The following is a 22741-nucleotide window of genomic DNA, read 5'->3' as shown; positions in this document are numbered from 1 at the left end:
TATACTACATCATGATTAGATTTGACCAACTGATGCAAAGAAATAACTCTTGAGAAAAGACCCTAATGCTGGGAAGGTTGAAGGCAGGAGAAGGGGACGACAGAGGATGAGATGGTTGGATGGCATCACCGACTGTATGGACGTGAGTTTGAGCAAGCTCTGGGAGTTGGTGATGGACAAGTAGGCCTGATGTGCTGCAGTCCATGGGGTCGCAAAAAGTCAGACATGACTGTGTGACTGAATGCAACTGAATTGATTAGAGGAGTGGTGGACATGTGATTGTATACATTTGTCAAACTCAGTGAACTACATGTGTAAAATTGGTATTGTAAGTAAATTACATCTCAGGAAAATCGACTTTAGAGAGCTAATGCATTATGAGGGCAACCTGTTAAGTGATCAGGTTCATGAATTGTGAAGATGGCATTATTAACACAAAGTAATATGACTATGCTATTATCTGGAAATGTACAGTAAGCTTCAGAAATTTAGCATGGTTTACTCAATACTAATTTTAATATCTAATTTATTATATGTAAAGTGCTAGCTAGCACAGATTCAAGAATCATCTATGATATGGAGCATCCTTCTAAACTCTCTGCCTAACATATAGTAATCACCGCTGCAAACTACTGACCTTCATTTCAGGCCCAACCTTTTGTTTTGCTATTAGTATCATGTCTGTATGTGTTTCACTTAGTCGTGTCCGACTCTTTGTGACCCCATGGACTGTAGCCCACCAGCCTCCTCTGTCCATGGAATTCTCCAGGCAAGAACACTGGAGTGAATTGCTATTTCCTTCTCCAAGGGATCTTCCTGACCCAGGGATTGAACCCAGGTCTCCAGCACTGCACTGAGCAACTTCATTTTCTTTGTTCACAGTGCTGTACTTCCCTGGTGGCTCAGATGGTAAAGCGTCTGTCTACAATGTGAGAAACCTGGGTTCAATCCCTGGGTTGGGAAGATTCCCTGGAGAAGGAAATGGCAACCCACTCCAGTACTCTTGCCTTGAAAATCCCATGGATGGAGAAACTTGGTACAGGCTACTATCCATGGGGTTGCAAAGAGTCGGGCACGACTGAGTGACTTCACTTTCACTTTCTTTTCTTTCTCCAGCATTACAGGAAGATTCTTTACCATCTGAGCTATAGGGAAGTCCCTTCTATTGATACCACAGGTAAGCTGTACAAAACCAAGCTATCTGCATCTCCAAATTTCTTACTTTTCATAACCCCATGACTTGTACACAAGCTGTCCTCTGTCTATGATGTGCTTTATCCCTCTGCCTGCATAACCAAAGGATATTTATCATCCAGGATTAGACTTTTTATCTCCTTCACTCAGTTCAGTTCAGTTCAGTTCAGTTCAGTCACTCAGTCGTGTTTGACTCTTTGTGACCCCATAAACTGCAGCACACCAGGCCTCCCTGTCCATCATCAATTCCCAGGGTCCACCCAAACCCATGTCCATTGAGTCGGTGATGCCATCCAAGCATCTCATCCTCTGTCGTCTCCTTCTCCTCCTGCCCTCAATCTTTCCCAGCATCAGGGTCTTTTCAAATGAGTCAGCTCTTCGTATCAGGTGGCCAAAGTATTTGAGTTAGCTATCCCCAGAGCCTCCTATTTCTGCTTATAAGACTAAAGACACTGCATTGTGAATATCTACTATTTACACAATCCTCTTTGGGGGCGGCAATAAATATTGCTTCTCACTTTTAAAATCTGGTAATTAGCAGAATTATCTGGTACAAAGACAGTATTTAATAAATGTTCAATGAATATTTCCAAAAAACGTATCTCATTCATACTGGGTTGGCCAAAAGTTCATCCTGGTTTTCTGTAATATCGTATAGAAAAACCCAAATGAATTTTTTTACCAACTTGATATTTTATAGTTTTCAATACTCAGGAGTAAAGGTATCATTTCTTCAATACTCAGTTATCTCTTTCAATACTCAGGGAAGAAGAGGAGCAGTGCTCATCTCCACTTGCAAAAAAGCACCTAACTGCCCCCTTTTCTTGGCAGAAGACAGGGAATGAATGAATTTATCGCAGCTTGGTGACTCCCCCAGAGATTTATTATAAACAGCCTACAACAGAGGAGCACAAAACAAGAAGACCCAGAAATACCGACAATTTATCAATGTATTTAAATTGACAGTAAGTGTGTTTTTTGTTTTTAAAGGTGCAGAGAGTTACCTAAGGATTTCTTTTGCTCAAACATATTCTAATGAAGCCCAGCAACTGAAACAATGTACAAATTTGTAAGGTGAACCAAGGGTTAATACTATCCGGGCAGTACGAGGTTGGTGCACTACTGAAAGCAGTTAAAGATCATGTCTGACAAAGCTGATAGTTTAGCCAATCCTGTTTTTGGAAAGGTTCTTAGGTCAACTAGATAAAAGAATGTATAGAAATGTTAGTTATCTTTCCAATCTGAAAAAGGCCAGTATTTAAAGCAACCAGACAAGAATGTTTTGTTCCAATACTTATATTACTGAGTGTATATACCACAGCCTTGTTAATTAAATTAAACTATGAGCCATGCCGGGCAGGGCTACCCAAGATGGACGGGTCATGGTGGAGAGGTCTGACAAAACATGGTCCACTAGACAAAGCAATGGCAAACCACTTCAGTATTCTTGCCTTGAGAACCCCCTGAACAGTATGAAAAGGCAAAAAGACAGGACACTGAAAGATGAACTCCCCAGGTCGGTAGGTGCCCAATATTCTACTGGAGATCAGTGGAGAAATAACTCCAGAAAGAATGAAGAGATGGAGCCAAAGCAAAAGCAACACCCACGTGTGGATGTGACTGGTGATGGAAGAAAAGTCCAAGGCTGTAAAGAGCAATACTGCACAGGAACCTGGAATGTTAGGTCTATGAAACAAGGCAAATTGGAAGTGGTCAAGCAAGAGGTGGCAAGAGTGAATGTTGACATTCTAGGAATCAGCGAACTGAAATGGACTGGAATGGGTGAATTTAACTCAGATGACCATTATATCTACTACTGTGGGCAAGAATCCCTTAAAAGAAATGGAGTAGCCATCATAATCAACAAAAGAGTCCAAAATGCAGTACTTGGATACAATCTCAAAAACGACAGAATGATCTCTGTTCATTTCCAAGGCAAACCATTCAGTATCACTGTAATCCAAGTCTATGCCCAGACCAGAAACGCTGAAGAAGCTGAAGTTGAACGGTTCTATGAAGATCTACAAGACCTTTTAGAACTAACACCCGAAATAGATGTCCTTTTCATTACAGGGGACTGGAACGCAAAAGTAGAAGTCAAGAAACCCCTGGAGTAATAGGCAAATTTGGCCTTGGAGTACAGAATGAAGCAGGGCAAAGGCTAATAGAGTTCTGCCAAGAGAATGCACTGCTCATAGCAAACAACCTCTTCCAACAACACAAGAGAAGACTCTACACATGGACATCACCAGATGGTCAATACCGAAACCAGATTGATTATATTCTTTGCAGCCAAAGGTGGAGAAGCTCTATACAGTCAGCAAAAACAAGACAAGGAGCTAACTGTGGCTCAGACCAGGAATTTCTTATTGCCAAAGACTTAAACTGAAGAAAGCAGGGAAAACCACTCGAGCATTCAGGTATGACCTAAATCAAATCCTTTACAATTATACAGTGGAAGTGACAAATAGATTCAAGGGATTAGAGCTGATAGACAGAGTACCTGAGAATTATGGACAGAGAGGATCATGACATTGTACAGGTGGCAGTGATCAAGACCATCCCCAAGAAAAAGAAATGCAAAAAGGCAAAATGGTTGTCTGATGAGGCTTTAAAATAGCTGACAAAAGTGAAAGGCAAAGGAGAAAAGGAAAGAAATACCCATTTGAATGCAGAGTTCCAAAGAATTGCAAGGAGAGATAAAGAAAGCCTTCCTCAGGCGGCAGGGGAAATGGCGGACGGGAAGGCGGGAGAGGAGAAGCCTGAGAAGCCGCAGCGAGCTGGAGCCGCCCGAGTAATGGAGGGGAAAATTCCAGTCGCAGCGCTGAGAAGCGATCAGCTGAAGATGAAATTGCAGACCTCCCAACAAAGCCTACAAAGATCTCCAAGTTTGGATTTGCCATAGGTAGTCAGACGACAAAGAAAGCCTCAGCCATATCCATCAAACTTGGCTCAAGTAAGCCTAAAGAACCGGTTCCAACTCTTGCTCCAAAAATCCTTTCAGTAGCAGCAGCTTTCAATGAAGATGAAGATAGTGAACCAGAGGAAATGCCTCCAGAAGCAAAGATGAGGATGAAGAATATTGGAAGGGATACACCAACATCAGCAGGACCAAATTCCTTCAATAAAGGAAAGCATGGGTTTTCTGATAACCAGAAGCTATGGGAGTGAAATATAAAATCTCATCTTGGAAATGTCCATGACCAAGACAATTAAATGATGTGTTTTGAGATTGGGGTGTGGGGTGGGTGTAAAGTTAAAAGGAACAGTTTCCTTTTTTAAGGAATGGTATAAGACTATCTTTGGAGCCTCCTTCTTTTTCTTTTTTTAAATATTGAGTAATACACTAATAAATGAGAATTTGAAATTAGAGGTAATTTATGTTTTATATACAGATTTCGAGACATTTACTAATTTTGTAGTTTCATGTGATTAGTTTCCAAAGGTTACAGATACTAAAAAATTCAGAAGTGGTACCTTTCTAAGAATTGCATATTTTTTTAGACACAACTATTAGGAGGGAAGCAAAAAGTTGTCTATTTAAACTGTAGGCAGTTACTCTCTAACTTAACTCCCTTATTAACCTAAACTTGTCTGGCTCCCAGGAACAGCCTTATAGAGAAGGGAGTATTGTATTGGGAGGAAAATGTTACTGGACTATTGACTGAGAAAGTAAATTAGATAAAATACAGCTTTTTTTTTTTCCTAATGGGCATTTGTTTAGTTTCACATCATTAACTAGTTATTGCATTGCTATCAGTGGATACAGATGCTTAAGCTCTTTAGAAAGAACATTTTTAAATTTTATGTAAACTGTTAAGTATTTAAAATAGCCCACTTCATTTTAAGGGTCTTGTCTACCTTCATTAGTCTTCAAAAAACAACCATTTGCTACCAAAGTAAATCAGTATTTTGAATGTGCTTCTCGTGATTTTTGTTATTAGCTAGTTCCAGTAAGCATTTCCACCAGATCTTGAGGCAAATCATAAGGAAGCTGTTTCTTTTAAAATAACAAACCACCACCAAAAATTTAAATGTACATAATAGTTAAATGTTTGGCTGTTCTTATTTTTTAAAGGGTTTAAACACCAAAAAAAAAGGTGGGGGGAGCAACACTGTAAGAAGATGGAAGATAAGAAAGATGCACTTTCTGTAACTTTATCAAAGCATTTATGTTACTAACTTGTGAAATCCAATTTGATTTGAACTTATTGACAGGAATTCTTTTTTAGCACAAAAATATGGTTTACTTTAACTGTATACTTGCTAACCAGTGGCCTCTCAAAAGCACATTTTAGATACTGAAAATGAAGAAAATGCATCTTTAAACATATTTTACGGAATCTTCGACCACATATACTTTGTTAATCTATGTGTTGTAGGATTGTGTTTATTTTGTATTTTTGTATTGTATATGAATTCTTTTTTAATGTGACAGTTAAACACATCTTTTAAAGCATAGACACACATAGAAGAAACATATGGTATAATGATTTCCTTGAAAACTACAAAGTTAGATTTGGAGGCAGCTTCAGACTGTTTGATTGGTGGTAACTACTTGCTGAGCTCTTTTAATAAGTAATAACTCCAGAGAAGCAGCCTGTATATATTCCTAATACTTTGTTCTCTTGCATTTGAGATTAGAATAAGCCCCAAGTAAAACAATGGAAATGTATATAGAACTATTAGTTCTTACATGATTTAATTATATCAAGATACATGAATTTAACTTGCTTTAATGTAGGCAAACTTTCCATTTTTGTTCATTTTAATGTTTATGTTGAAATAACATCCCTCTCCTACATTTCATTTTCTTGACTCAAATATCAACCTACAGTCAAGAAGGGAGAGAGAAACAACTAAGATGATTGTCTTTACTAAAATACCAATAAATCTGTCAAACTCTAAAATAAAAAAAAAAATTAAAAAAAAAAAAGCATTCCTCAATGATTAACGCAAAGAAATAGGGGGAAACAACAGAATGGGAAAGACTAGAGAGCTCATCAAGAAAATTAGAGATACCAAGGGAACATTTCATGCAAAGATGGGCTTGATAAAGGACAGAAATGGTATGGACCTAACAGAAGCAGAAGATATTAAGAAGAGGTGGCAAGAATACACAGAAGAACTATACAAAAAAGATCTTCATGACCCAGATAATCACGATGATGCGGTTACTCACCTAGAGCCAGACATCCTGGAATGCGAAGTCAAGCAAGCCTTAGGAAGCACTACGAACGAAACTAGCGGAGGTGATGGAATTCCAGTGGAGCTATTTCATATCCTAAAAGATGATGCTGTGAAAGTGCTGCCCTCGATATGCCAGCAAATTTGGAAAACTCAACTGGACTGGAAAAGGTCAGTTTTCATTCCAATCCCAAAGAAAGGCAATGCCAAAGAATGCTCAAACTGCTGCACAATTGCACTCATCTCACACACTAGCAAAGTAATGCTCAAAATTCTCCAGGCCAGGCTTCAACAGTATGTGAACTGTGAACTTCCAGATGGTCAAGCTGACTTTAGCAAAGGCAGAGGAACCAGAGATCAAATTGCCAACATCTGCGGGATCATCAAAAAAGCAAGAGAGTTCCAGAAAAACATGTACTTTTGCTTTATTGACTATGCCAAAGCCTTTGACTCTGTTGATCACAACAAACTGGAAAATTCTTCAAGAGATGGGCATACCAGACCACTTGACCTGCCTCTTGAGAAATCTGTATGCAGGTCAAGAAGCAACAGTTAGAACTGGCCATGGAACAACAGACTAGTTCCAAATTGGGAAAGGAGTATGTCAAGGGTGTACAGTGTCACCCTGCTTATTTAACTTACATGCAGAGTACATCATGAGAAACGCTGGGCTGGATGAAGCACAAGCTGGAATCAAGACTGCGGGGAGAAATATCCATAACCTCAGATATGCAGATGACACCACCCTTATGGCAGAAAGTGAAGAAGAACTAAAGAGCCTCTTGATGAAAGTGAAAGAGGAGAATAAAAAGTTGGCTTAAAACTCAACATTCAGAGAACTAAGATCAAAATAGCATCTGGTCCCATCACTTCATGGCAACAATGGAAACAGTGACAGACTTTATTTTGGGGGAGCTCCAAAATCACTGTGGATGGTGACTGCAGCCATGAAATTAAGACGCTTGCTCCTTGGAAGAAAATCGATGACCAACCTAGGCAGCATATTAAAAAGCAGAGACATTACTTTGCCAACAAGATCCATCTAGTCAAAGTTTTGGCTTTTTCATTAGTCATGTATGGATGTGAGAGCTGGACTATAAAGAAAGCTGAGCCCCGAAGAATTGATGCTTTTGAACTGTAGTGTTGGAGAAGACTCTCGAGAGTCCCTTGGATAGCAAGGAGATTGAACCAGTCCATCCTAAAGGAAATCAGTGCTGAATATTCATTGGAAGGACTGATGCTGAAGCTGAAACTCCAACACTTTGGCCACCTGATGCAAAGAGCTGACTCGTCTGAAAAGACCCTGTTGCTGGGAATGATTGAAAGCAGGAGGAGAAGGGGATGACACAATGAGATGGTTGGATGGGATCACCAACTCAATGATCATGAGTCTGAGTAATCTCTGGGAGTTGGTGATGGACAGGGAAGCCTGGTGTACTGCAGTTCATGGGTCGCTTACTCAGACACGACTGAGTGACTACACTGAACTGAACTGATAGTATCATATCCTAAAATAGAGTGCTAGCAGGTATACAAAAAAGGATTTGGGGGTCAGAAAAGTTTGGAAAATACTTGGTTAAGAGACACTGAAAGAGTTTTTATCTTTTTAAACCACAGTCTTTCTCAGAGCTTAATAGACTTTGTGTCCATATAAAGAAACTACTTTGGAAAATGCTGCTGTAAAGCCTTCTATGAAGCACTTTAAAACAAACTGTCCTCTCAAAATTCATCCAGAAACACTATTACTGTCATACTGCCATGAATCAAAGACAAAATTAATGATAAGACACAATTTTAAAGTTTTTTGGGTAGTGCAATGTGGCTGCAGGAACACTGCCATGCTAAATGTACACATGTATTGTAAGCTAAAGACAAAATTTCAGAGATGCTAAAACCTGCAAAACAGATGTGGTGAGGAAAACAAGGTGCATGCAAGAGGAAAATCCACAATTGCCTGCTGTAATTACAATATTTTATTACAAATTAGAACTAAGACTATACAACCTACCATTACATGAGTTCTTTCTCTTTTATCTTATACAGATGATTTATTTTGCTTTTGAGTTACTATATTTACTTTACGATATACAGTCAGCTCCTTCTATTACCTCTTCACACATACACTACTTAAAGGACCAACGTTGACTTTTGAAGGATTTCTTGAAATGATCAGCAGTAATAGGAAACAAAAGTTCAAAAAACATTAAAAAAAAAAAAATCCAAATGAGCAGTGTTCCCAGGTTGGGAAATTATTCATTTAATTGCCATGTGACTGCAACCTAAGATGAAAGTTACCAAATGTTCATTCTGGTACTTTTTGCTACATAAAGCTTCTATTCCAAGACCTTTTTTTTTTTTTTTAAGTTTAAAAAAGAGATAGAGCTAGACAAGTACTCATCAGATTTTTTTAAAAATATTTTTTTTATTTTAAAAGTTGAGTATAATTGAGTTACACTGTTGTCTTAGTTTCTGGTGTCTAGCAAAGTGATTCAGCTATGCAATTATATACATATTCTTTTCCATTATAGTTTATTATAGGGTATCAAATATAGTATTGCAATACAATATGACCCTGTTGTCTATTTCATACACAGTAATTTGTATCTGCTAATCCCAAACTCCTAATTCATCCCTGCAACATCCCTTTTCCCTTTTGGTAACCAAAGTTTTTCTGTGAGTCTGTTTCTGTTTCATAAATTCATTTGTGTCATATTTTATTTAATATAAATTTATTTTAATTGGAGGCTTTATTACTCTACAATATTGTAGTGGTGTGTCATAGTTTAGAGTCCACGTACAAGTGATACCATGTGATATTTGTCTTTCTCTCACTTCACCTCATATGATAAGCTCTAGTCAATCCATGTTACTGCAGATGGCAGGATTTACTTCCTTTTTATGACTGAGCAGTATTCCACTGCGTATATATGCCACATCTTCTTTATTCATCTGTAGATGGTCATTTACAGCTTCCAAGGCGTGGCTACTGTAAATAGTGTTGCTATGAACACTGGTATGCATATATCTTTTCAAATTATAACTTTTACCCAGATATAAATTGGAGTGAGATTGCTACCTCCATACGACAATTGATTTTTTTAAGGAACTTTCATACTGTTTTCCATATTAGCCGCACAGATTTATATTCCCATCAACAGTGCAGCAAAGTTCCCTTTTCTCCATACCCTCTCTAGCATTTTTTATAAACTTTATAATGATGACCATTCTGACCACTGTAAGAGTTGTTTGCTTTTTTATAATTAAGTTGTATGAACTGTTTGTATATTTTGGAAATTAAGCCCTTGTCGGTAGAATCACTTGTAAATATTTTCTCCCAGTAATAGGCTGCCTTTCCTTTTGTTTATGGTTTTCTTTGCTGTGCAAAAACTTGTAAGTTTGATTAGATTTCATCTGTTTATTTTGCTTTTATTTTTGCTTTTGCTATTGCCTTGGGAGACTGACCTAAAAAAACACTGGTACAATTTATGTCAGAGAATGTTTTGTCCATTTTCTTTTCTAGGAGTTTTATGGTGACATCTTATATTTAAGCCTTCAAGTCATTTGGAGTTTATTTTTGTGTATGGTGTGAGGGTGTGTTCTAACTTCATTGATTTACACGTGGCTGTCTGACTTTCCAAACAACCTTTGCAGAAGAGACTGTCTTAAACTTTTTTTTGAATTGATATTCTATCAGCCTCTCTATCAGCTGGAGTTCAATGATTAACAAACAAAAGGAAAATTCTCTTTATTTATTTATCTCAGGTATAATTCCTATAGTAAAGGTAGCACAAATGTTTTCTTCTCTCTCTTTATCTACCTGTTTTCAGAATGAGAAATAAGTCCAGAGGTGACCAAATCTTGGTGCCAACTGTCTTGCTGTTCACACTGTTCGCTGAACCCAGGGTTCAGCCTCTTAGCTCTGGAGCTAAAAGGCTGGAAGAAGGCACGTAGAGCCATAGGAACTGCAGACACATTTCTTCTCTCCTGGCTGGCATTGCGGCCACAAGACAGCCTTTCTCCAGGCTGATGCAGCAGCCATAGCAGCAGCCATAACGTAATCACAATGTAGCCATAATGTAGCCGTAACATAACCTCATATAACATAACTGTGATATCACTCCAATGAAGCCCCAATGCAGGGGCTTCCAGCGTTTTCATGGTGAAGCTCACACAGGCATACCACACAAAATAGCCCATGACCAAGTGGGTACCTCACGACGCACATGTGCAATGCTATAAGCGATCTCAGCTGTTACACAGCCGTGCAGTCATTGTTTACAGAACATGGGGTGAGAGGGAGTGAGAGGATGGGGTGAGACAGCCTGACTGGCACCACCTTGTTAACTTCCCATACTGCCCTGGACTCAGAGTCAGCTCTCTCTCCCAGGAATCCTATTCAATCTATTTATTTGCTGGGAGGAATCCTTCTTATAGACATGTGGATTAATTTACTACTTTATTTCTCTAGCATACTTGGGAGTGATATTGCTTGTTTATTTTTTGACTTGGTTTGTTCTTTGGCTTTATCTCTTCACTCAATACTCACTGAAAACCTGCTGGCTACAAATGAGTACTCTGGGAATGATGGGAAAAACCAAGAGGACTATGACCAACTTCCTTGCCCTTGAGCAGATTTCAATTTATAATAGTTGGTAGAGAAAACTAGAAATATCTAACAACAAAGGGGAAAAAATTCATAAATGCTACAAGGCACTGACGGAATCTGAAATGGACAAGGGCAGAGAAGGATTTATGAAGAGGGTAAAGAAAAAAACAGAATTTCAAAAGCTGGAAATAAAAGGAAAGGCAGAAAGAGTGGCATGAGCAAAGAAAAAGAAAACAAGAAGGATGTGAGAATTGAACAACTAAGGCGGGCACCTGGAGAAGAAAGGTAAAGAATATATTTCAAGAATCTTTAGGGGCCAGTCCCATGCTAAGCACACTATACATGCTAACTATTTATGATAAACCAGATAAATAGTTATTTTTATGTTCCATTTTACAGCTGAGGCAACTTAAAGAAGCTAAGGTAACCTGCTTGAGATCTCATCTATGGCAAATGGCAGCGCTAGGATTCAAAAGAATTTTTTCTTCCTCTTACCTCTAAGTAACACTGTTTAACATATATTAAGGGAAGTAATGGAAAAAATCAAAAGATTGAGTTGAGTCCACATTTTTGAGGGCCTCAAGTGTACAGCTAAGCATTTCAGACTTTCTTCTACAGCATGACACAGCCACTTAAGACTTCTAAAAGCAGGATAATGACACCAACAGAGCTGTAACAGAAGAATATTCTGGAGGCAGTGGGTTGGGAGAATATGGTGGCCAGAAGTGGAGAGCTACTATAACACTCTAGGTTGGCATCTGGAAAAACAAGTAGAAGCAGGGAAAGGAGGCAAATGTCTAGATGACAACTGCAGAAGGTAAAGAAGAGACAGGATTCAGGAAAGATACCAATATTCTGTTTACAAAATGAAAGAGCAAAAAGTGAAACTGGGAAGTTAGTATAATGCTCTGGTTTGAAGGCAGAAATTAAGCTTTGTATGGAGCAATTATAAGGTGAAAGGAGGACATTTAAGAGGAAACAACCAACCAAGAAGCTGGAAATACATGGACAGAACCAGTATGTACAGAGTCACAGCAGACAACGTAAGTAGGAAGTCTTAGGACTTGAGGATAAAGGAAAGCCCATAAAATAGTTGCCAGAAACTTAATGGAGCAGAGTTCTTAAACCTAGCTGCCCAAAAGAACAACCCAAAGCTTTTTAGAATAGGTACGTTGAGGCCCCACACCTAACAAGTCTCCTTCTTAGGGCTGAAGGGTGGGATCCACATGTCTATAGCTTTACCAAGCTCAGCAGGTAATTCTGGTGCATACCCTGGGTTGAGAAGACATTTTTTAAATGAACAAAAGAAGACTGCCATGACATCAGAAAGATTCTCTCAGTCAATCTGGCACATTCTTTGTTGACTCAGCTTTGTGTTTTCCCTAGAAGCTGTAAAGTGGAAGTATATAAGGCTTACGGTGAAAGTTTCCAAGAGCTAGAAACAAGCAAGACAGCACAGCCCCAAATCAAGGAGTAGTCTAGAAGCTGGTGAGTATACCTCTGAAATGCCACTGGTGGGTTGCAAAGGACAGATGGGTAAAGAAGCCTGAGCAGAAGCTACTGAGAAAGAGAAGCAAACTAGATGGCAAAAAAAGAAAAGAAAAAGAAAAAAGGACGTACAAATAATTGGCAAGGGTTTCAGTAATAATTAAAGCACCTGATCCTGAGTTAAGCACTTCATGTTCACTCTTTCAGTGTTCACAGTGATTGCTGTGCCACAATGTAAACACTGAATATCATACCCCAAGCCTTCAGATGGTTAACAGTATCATGAATCCCACTTTATAAGATGAGGAAATTAAAGCTTAGACAGGTTAAGGAGAAGTAACTGAGTCATAACAGAATAAAAAGGGCAGTGAGTAACAAGAAGGTTGCCAATACCCTATTGTCATATAAGCCTCCAGATTAGAAGGAAGGCTAATAAAATCTCAGCTGAGATAAGGTGGTAGAGGGAACTCTTGTAAAATGGCAGATAAAGATTTATGACACATTTAAAAAATTTACTCAACCATTATGTGCCAGTTTAAGCAGGCAAGATTCTGCCATAAAGACAGCCATACTGCTTGTTCTTGTACAGCTTACAGGTCAGTGAAGGAATCAAACATTTGGAAGGGATGAGCACAGTGTGCAATAGAGACATGAAAGGGCACCTTGTCCAGCCTACAGAGATTTATGGGGGAAGGAAAAAATCATGTGCAAGGATTTGAAGGCCAGAAAAGGCAAGATATACTGCGGGGAGTAAAAGTAATTCAGAGCAACTGCAGCAGAAAACAAAAGGAAGATACCATTGACCTTACTCATAATAGACCCTTTGCTCCCAGGGGCTTAACTCAGGAACAGAAGTGGGTCAAATGGGACCTGGACTGAAGAGATAACTGGAGTTAGTAATATATGTGAATTTTATAGAACTAAATGGTCCCAAGATCTGCAACAGAGGGTTACTATAATGTACGACCTAGAAAACTCATGCCATCTGGGCAGCCTGTGGCCTTATGAACAGAGAAGTGGCCAGCAGGCAAGTTGTTAAGGCTCCCATTCCAGAAGGATCTGATAGGTTGGCTTTTTCTCCTTCTCCCTTCTCTCCCTGCCCCACCCCCCCAGTCTATTACAAAGTCATCCTATTTGTTGGCAAAAACATCTTATATCTACAGGGCAGAGTATTACTAAAGTGCTGACCAACGGATCTTTTCGGTGAAGCCACACTATGCAGAAAGTGAAACATCAAAATCAGCTTGTTTTGGAGAGACTGGAACAGAAGAAACACTAACATGAACTAATACATTCAGTCACACCATACTCATAGCATTTTTAACAAAAATACTGATTTACGCATACACACAAATATAAAAACATTTATATATATTGTATGTACCTTTTAAAAATTTCCTTTTACACGTAATTGTTTAATACAAATGCACAATATGTCACATTCTGGAGGGGTTCTACTGCTAGCCTTGTCCTTTTTAATTGGCTCTCGGCTTCTTTACTCCTTCTCTCCAATCATACTCCAGAAAGATTCACATTAATGATTAGTGTGTGTGTATACACACACACACACACACACACACACACACACATTCTTCTATGTTTTCCTTCCATGTTCATATAAGCATATACAAACACATATGTATATAGGCACATGTATAGGGACTGATGAGACTTTTTAAAAATAATGAAATTATGAAAAGTAATCCTTTCCTCACATAATAATACATCTTACAGAAATTCCTGCAATTCATACAGTCCTAATGTATTCTTTTTAATACCTGCATGAAGGGCAGTTTAAAAATTATCCTTCCACTGTTTTTCATCCTATGCACACTGATGAAAAAAATCCTTTTCATAGATCCACACACATTACTTTTTATCATTTCAAGTTTCCAATTTGATATCCTTATTATAAATGTGTTCAAAAACATTAGAGAGCGACCATTAGAGTCTCAGAGAGAAATGGAAATAAAAACAAAAATAAACAAATGGAGCCTAATTAAATTAAATTTACAAGCTTTTGCACAGCAAAGGAAACCATAAACAAAGTGAAAAGACTGGGAGAAAATATTTGCTATGTCTTGCATCTTGCTACAGACAAGGAATTAGTTTCCAAAATATGTAAGCAGCTCATATAATTCAATAATAAAAAAGCAAACTACCCAATCAAAAACAGGGCCAAAGACCTAAACAGACATTTTTCCAAAGAAGACATACAGGTGGCCTGTAGGCACATGAAGAGATTCTCAACATTGCTAGTTATTAGAGGAGTGCAAATCAAAGTAACAATGAGATATCAACTCCCATGGGTCAGAATGGACATCATTAAAAGTTCACAAATAATAATTGCTAAAGAGGGTATGAGAAAAGGGAACCCTCTTACACTGTTGGTGGGAATGTAAACTGGTGCAGCCACTATGCAAAACAACATGGAGATTTCTTTAAAAACTAAAAATGGAGTTATCATATGATCCTGTAATCCCACTCCTGAACATGTATCTGGAGAAAACCATGAGATGTGGTATATATACATAATGAAAGACTACTCAGTCATAAAAAAGAATGAAATAATGTCACTTGCAGCAACATCAATGGACCCAGAGATTATCATACTAAGTAAGTCAGATAAGAGAAAGACAAATATCATATACCACTTACATATGGAATTAAAAAAAATAATATAAATGAACTCATTTACAAAACAAAAACAGACTCATAGACATAGAAAACAAACTTATGGTTACCAAATGGGATAGCAAGGGGAAGTTAGGGGGTGAATTAGGAGCTTGGGATTAATATACACACAGTACTATATATAAAATAGATAAACAACAAGGACCTATTGCATAGCACAGAAAACTATATTCAATATCTTTTAATAATCTATAATGGAAAAGAATCTGAAAAACAACGCACACACATACACACACACAGAAAACTGAACCATTTGGCTATATACCTGAAACCAACACAAGATGGTAAATTAATTATACTTCAATTTTAAAAGATCTTAAAGAATTTAATTGATATAATAAAAGAAAGCACAATAGAGCATTGTTGTACATGAATTCATGTTTCATGTAAAGGATAGTATACCACATACATTCTTTGGCAATTTTCTTGAGATAATGTTTAAGGTTTATGTTTATTGATATACACAAACTTAGTTCTTGCATTTTTACAGGTGTGTAGCATTTTGGCTATTTTTCTTCCGTTTTAATTATAATTTTTTTCTTTTCATCCTATTTATTTACAGTTTTCACTGGGAATAACTCCTGAACTTGATCAACTGCCTTTTCAACATCCAGTGGTTCTACAGTACATATTTCTCAACTTTATTTGGTGCATGATGTTGACATATTTCCTCCAAATTGAATTATCTTTGCATTCTTAGAGTAAATCCTACTTTTGTTTATTCTAGCTTCACTTCTGAATTTACTATCGTCCTAACCAGAATTTTTTATCTATTGTTACAAATGAAATTACAGGTTTTTTCCTTTGTATTTTATCTGTATCAGAATTTGGCACTAATGAAAGGCTGCTGGCTTCTTTAAAGGATTTTCAGAGCTTCTCACCTTTACCTATATTGGATTATTTACACAACACTGGATTTATCTTTTTTTTAATAAGGCCAAATTCAACTTTAAATCTATGTTTCTAGTCAATTTTTAACAACTTTTTTAGTCTCTTAAAAAAATTAACTTGAAAGTTCTCTACATCTTGGGGTAATTTTGCCAGGAAAACATTAATTTACTCTTTTTTTTTTGCCACAGTTTGGCATGTAACAGTCTCTAAGAATTCTTTTGGTATATCCCATATCTGTTTATATCTCCTTTCTCATTCCTTATATTTTTTAACCTATAAAGGAATCAAGGCTTATGAACCACCTATTTTACTGTTTTGTTTTAAAGAGCCAGAATTTGGGTCTGTTTACCCCTTCTAAATTTTTTTTGTTCATTAATTTCTGCTTTTCATTTTTCTTCTTCCAAACTTCTTTTTCTTGTTCTTTTTTCTAATTTGTTCTAAGTGCCAAGTTCCTTCATTGTTTGTCTTTCTTTTTTAATAATGGAAAAATTTTAGATTGTAAATTTTTATCTGAGTAAAGGATTTAATGTATTTTGGTAGGTAAGTCTCCTTTCCTTTCCACATAGTTTGAAGTTCCGTTTTTTATTTCTTTGATCCACCAGATATCTGATAGTGTTGCACAATTTCAAAAGGATTTTCCAACTGATATAATGTTTAGCATAGAGGAACATCTTTTTTTTTTTTAAAGCATATGCTTAAATAGTAATACTCAATTCACGACATAGCTGAATCCCAAGAGGCCATGCATAAAGTAAGTCAACTTTTTCAAGCCAATTAAGTGCCAAAAGAAACAACATTTTAAATGATGAAGAAAATTTTCTTAATTTCCTTAAAGTTGGCATAAAAGATATGTAAATTTTCAAAGAAGCCTGCAAGAACTGATGTTGCTGAAATAATACTGTAGTAACACTTAGTCTCAGTTTTCCACAGTATTTTCTAAAGTGTCCTGCACAGCAAGATGAGAAATGAAAGTGGAAATGAGTCTGGAGTTACCTACATTCAATCAATTACCCCCTTAGAGACCTGCCCATTTGTTAGCATGTTAAAAGCTCTGAGATGTCTTGCCTACCTTTGGTTAACTAAGCTTTTCCTAAATGTATCTGATTACCTCATTCTTCTGCCAGTTAACACCTCTTAATTCTCTTCAAGAAATGCAAGACAAGAAAACAGATATTCCTTGGAGAGAAAGACAATGTAATTAAATTCTGCCTTCTCTGGGTTATTCACAGCTGGGGTTCAGTAAATGTTTGCTGAATGACTCGGTAGCAGAGGAGATGTGATAGGGCAACAGGAGCTATCAGAGTGTCCACTGCAGCTGTTCTCAGTATGGTTATACAGAAGTGGAGTTCTCTTAGTAATAAGTACTCAATATTTTGCATCAAAATACAAATTTTCTTTTCTATTTTACAACTGTAAATGAAAATTCCTAAGACGTTGGCCCTGCACACATCCATGTATCAAAACCTAACACTCTGAGAAGGCCAACAAAACCCAACAAAAATAATACTGCAGTTGTAGTATGTAAATGTATACGCATACATACATACAGGGCTTCCCTGGGGGCTCAGACGGTAAAGAATCCGCCTGCAATGGGGGAGGCCTGGGTTTGATCCCTAGGTTGGGAAGATCCCCTGGAGAAGGGAATGACAATCTACTCCAATATTCTTGCCTGGAGAATCCCCATGGACAGAGGGGCCTGGCAGGCTACAGTCCATGGAGTTGCAAAGAGTTGGGCATGACAGGGCAACATATATTCACATAATCATCACCATCACACCTGGATTCCCTTGTCTACTGTGCAAAATGTTAGAGACTAACAACTTAGGGTATTCAGATCAGAGGATGCTCAGAGAAACAAAAAGGAAAAAGTTACCAATCATTCCACTGTGCAGACTAAACTATGACAAGTGGGACTGCATACTTTTGGTTCCTATTTTTTTAGTTTTATGATTCAGTCATTATAATTTCAGGCATAAACTATACAGTGAACTAGCTAAGGCCAAAAAGCCTCAGAATTGTAAAAATAATCTAAATTTATATAGCCACAGAACTTCTAATTTCAGAAACTGAGACATGAAATTTCACATTTGTAGTAGCTGCCTACAGAATTCTGATTCTGTTTGGGGCAACACTGAACACACAACCAAAGGGATAAGTCATAATTGATCTACGCTAGTCATGGATCTCCTGCTCCCCTTGGTCAGGTAACTTCCTTCCCAGGCTTCTCTGTAACTAGAGCTAAAGCTATATACATGACCCACCCACGTAGCCAGTGAGTAAAAGGAATCTGCTGGAAGAAGTCTATGAAAGATTGTTCTTTCAAACATAAAAAGAAAGTCACACTAGAAGGTACTTTGTCCCTATCTCATCTTTTTTGCCTAGAACACTGGTGTGGGGAAAATCATGCCTGGGGCTGAAGCCATCACCCTTAAACCATGAGGTGACAAGTAAAAGCTTAAGAAACTAACACATAAAGGACAACAGACTGGACAGTAAGATCCTGGATTATTGATAACATTACGGAGCCAACTGAACGAAGTCTGAACCAACCTATTTCCAGGCTTATTGTTAATAAGTTAATAATAGATATCTTTATGGTTTGGGGCTTCCCAGGTGTCTCAGAAAGTAAGGAATCTGCCCAGAATGCAGGAGACCCAGGCTCAATCCCTGGGTTGGAAAGATCCCCTGGAGAAGGGAATGGCTACCGGCTCCAGTATTCTTGCCTGGATAACTCCGTGCACAGAGGAGCCTGGCAGGGTACAGTCCATAGGGTCACAAAGAGTCGGACATGACTGAGTGTCTAACGTTTTCACACTCATCCTTACGGTTTAAGCTCTTGTTGGTTGAATATAGTGTCACTTCAGCCAACTGCTTCTTAACTGACACAGCAGTGCCCTATGTTTTGGTGCTGTAATAAAGATTATAAACTATTTAATATTTCAGAATTGAAAATTTTAGAAAAGCAATAGGAAAAGTGAGACACTCAACATTTCAGTGCATGAAATGTCACAGTTAAATTGCTTTTACAGGCATGAAATGTTTTGTTAACATTAAACAACAGAATAAAAAATTTAACAAGACAAATAATAGGAAAAATCGATCCATACCCGTACCTTTCCGTGTGTTCTCCGTCACATCTACCCCAAACTGGATAATGTCACCGGAAAGAATTTCACATGGTGGACTTTCTTCAGAGCCTCGACTCAATCTCTGGCTATTTATAAAGGTACCATTACTACTTTTAGTGTCTTGAAGATAAAACTGCAAAAATAAAATTTAAAAAGAGAGCCAAAGATTAATAGTAATAATTTCAAACCTACTTTTAAAAAAAGTACTTCCAACTTTGCAAACTACTACAGGTGAATTTTTTCCCCCTATCAATTCAAATTGCTTATTTCAGCTAAGATTTTCCATTATATATAAAATCAGAACTTTAAAAGTGGGAGATTTAAAATCCAGTGGGACAAAATGGTGTATCACTTCAGAAAACAGTTTATACGGTCCTCAAAATGTTAGAATGTAAAGCTAGCATATGACCCTTCAATTCCACTCTGAGGTATATACTGAAGAGAACTGAAAATACATGTCCTCACAAAAACTTCTACACAAATGTTCACAGCAGTATTATTCATTAGAGCCCAAAAAATGGAACCCAAATGTCCATCAACTGATGAATAGGAAAATAAAATGTAGTATATCCATATGAGTTATTTGGCAATAAAAAGTAATGAAATACTGATTTATGTTACAACATGAATGAACTTTTAAACATTAAGCTAAGTAAAAGAAATCAGTCACAAAAGACATATGGAATTCAATTTATATGAAATATCCAGAATAAGCAAATCCACAGAGATAAAAAGCACATTAGTGGTTGCAAGGGGTTGAGATGTTAGGGCAGAAGAGGGGAGGGGTGGGGTGGGGTGAAGAACTGCTAATGGGTATAACGTTTCATTTTGGGGTGATTAAAAGGTTCTAAAGTTAGACAGTGGTGATGGTTGTTCAACTCTCTGAATTGTTCATTTAAAAGACTGAATTTATGGCATACAAATTATATCTCAATAAAACGTTTTTTTAAAGGTCATTATACAAAACTCTAATTTTATCTTCCTATCTCTCTTTGACTTTGTACCTCTGCTGCTATAATTTCTGGGTTAAATCAAAGGAAGTGTTATTTATTCCATAGGCAAGGACAATTGGTAGTAGGTAAACATTTCTTTGGAAGGAATGATGCTAAAGCTGAAACTCCAGTACTTTGGCCACCTCATGCGAAGAGCTGACTCATTGGAAAAGACTCTGATGCTGGGAGGGATTGGGGGCAGGAGGAGAAGGGGACAACAGAGGATGAGATGGCTGGATGGCATCATTGACTCGATGGATGTGAGTCTGAGTGAACTCCGGGAGTTGGTGATGGACAGGGAGGCCTGGCGTGCTGCAATTTATGGGGTCGCAAAGAGCTGGACACGACTGAGCGACTGAACTGAACTGAACTGAACACCTATATGAACAGCTATTAGTGAACTAACATACTTGGTATCAGGATAGACATGTCTTCAGTAAATTTTTTGTGATAAATAGAATGAAGACACGAGAAACTAAAATACTGGAATCAACTGTGAAGGTATCACTTTCTAGCCCCACTATAACTTGCCTTTCATCACTTGGGTAATCCCCCCTCTCTACAAAGGGAAGGGACAGCTGGAGGCACAGGAAGCCTACCTATTTATCACCTACCTATCCCCAAAGAAATTATCAACAACTGGGATCACACACAACAGACTTACTAGGAAGAGAACAACCAACAAAAAAAGATGTACCTTTCTTTTGCATTTTTCTACACTCTCCACCCCTGCTTATTCTAGCAACACATTTTCACTGAATTCCTTCCTAAAGAAGAAAGGAAAGAAGAAAACTAATATTTATGAAAATACATGTTGCACCACCAGGCCCTCATTTAACCTTAACGTTAAAGCTATGATATAGATATTATTTCCATTTATATATAAGAAAAGTAAGGTACAGGCAAGTATCTTTCCAAAGGTCACAGAGCTATGGAAGACAGAGCAGGGGTTTATATAACAGAATTAAAAGGGACATTTTTTTCCCCCATTACTTCATACTGACCTTCATGTTTCATTTATCCTTCACTCCTCCCATAAAACCCTCTTCCGAAATGAAACACAACAAAAGAATAAGCGATTTGCAGAAAATATGAAAATGACATTTCTTTTCATTAATTCCTAGGCGACAATTTAAAGGCCACCAGGCTGGCTATAAATGACTTATTCTGTTTATAATTCAAGACAGACCAACTGTTACTTTGGCTAGCAGTTTATATATTTAATTACAGGCCATTAGGAAAGAAAACTGTGTTGATATCTTACAAGTCCATTTGAAATTTAAAGGCCTTAACATTTCACAGCCGAGAGATAAGCATAGGCAACATGCTCAAGAAGGGACAATGACCCTCAAGATTTTTTCCATACTGGAACCTCCTCTTCAACATTGTATAAACAAGCTTTTTTGTTTTTTTAATAGATATATTCTTAGGAAATGTGGCAATATCTGAATTCTGGTTTGGTCATTTTCAGTTGTATGTGCCTTGGCAAGCCATATAAGGGGATTATAGATTTACAGTGTTTTCAAACTTCAAATTCTGATCCATTATTGTGTTACTAATGGATAAGATGGCTGGATAGCATCACTGACTCAGTGGACATGAATTTGAGCAACTCCGGAAGATAGTGAAGGACAGGGAAGCCTGGTGTGCTGCAGTCCATGGGGTTGCAAAGAGTTGGACACAACTTAGTGACTGAACAACAATAGTGTCTTACTAAGTCAATTTATTGGGCTGTGACTAGTGGTTTAAAAAAAAACCTAAGAGCAGAGAAGTAAGAATATATGAAATGAGGTTCAGTACTGTTTAGCAAGCTTTGCTTGAAAAACAAAAAAATGTGTGTGTTTTTCTGTACACATTCGCACACATAAATCTCAACACTTCATATTTGTAGCTCTTAACTCTAAAAACATAAATTTTCAAATTAAAAGAATTTAATCAATATTAACCCAGTTTCTTTACATTCTAACATGTCTATTATTATGTCCAAAGCATACCCATAGTACCTTTGACCTCTAGTTAGCTTGAAAACACCATTTACATTAGTTGCTCACTGTTCCTCTGCTCTCAATCTGCTAACAGCTTCCAAACATCTTGTAATAAAGCTCAAAGTTCTTACCATTACAGCCAATAAAACCCATACAACCTGGCTCATGGTTCCCTCTCCAATCTCATTAACTCCCAATATTTTCCCCACTAACCTCCATTCGTGCCCCAGAGCCTCTGCACTTGGGCATAGCTAGAAGCAATAGTTTACTTCCCTGCAGAAATATTTATATTGATTTACCCTTCTCCCCTTGGTGTTGTGAAAAACTGATATTAAAAATGTTTCTGCACCTTCAGTGAAACAATCTGCCACTATTCAGTTTACACTGTATAAAGGCTATTCTGTTTACTATCAGCTTAGGTAGTTGTAGGACTTCCCTTGTGGCTCAGTTGGTAAAGAATCCGCTTGCAATGTGGGAGACCTGGGTTCGATCTCTGGGTTGGGAAGATCTCCTGGGGAAGGGAAAGGCTACCCACTCCAGTATTCTGGCCTGGAGAATTCCATGGACTGTATAGTC

At 37.6% G+C, this 22741-nt stretch overlaps 1 protein-coding gene and 1 pseudogene across 8 annotated transcripts in view; one reads left to right on the top strand and one right to left on the bottom strand.

Moving 5' to 3' along the window:
- The window catches only part of SLMAP (sarcolemma associated protein), a 156716-nt gene that overhangs the window by 74746 nt on the left and 59229 nt on the right, over nt 1–22741 (bottom strand). For 6 of the 8 annotated variants that reach the window (XM_052644147.1, XM_052644114.1, XM_052644123.1 and 3 more), the window contains exon 2: nt 19174–19321. In XM_052644147.1, the coding sequence (XP_052500107.1) occupies nt 19174–19321 (148 nt within the window). Of the gene's footprint in view, nt 1–19167; nt 19322–22741 lie in introns of all 8 variants that reach the window. The other 2 variants (XM_052644096.1, XM_052644105.1) reach the window with 1 other exon arrangement.
- On the top strand, nt 3926–4493 carry LOC128051535 (PEST proteolytic signal-containing nuclear protein-like; annotated as a pseudogene).

Source organism: Budorcas taxicolor, chromosome 1 (assembly GCF_023091745.1).
Source record: "Budorcas taxicolor isolate Tak-1 chromosome 1, Takin1.1, whole genome shotgun sequence".
Classification (NCBI taxonomy): domain Eukaryota; kingdom Metazoa; phylum Chordata; class Mammalia; order Artiodactyla; family Bovidae; genus Budorcas; species Budorcas taxicolor.
This window is presented reverse-complemented; position numbering and strand designations above follow the sequence as displayed.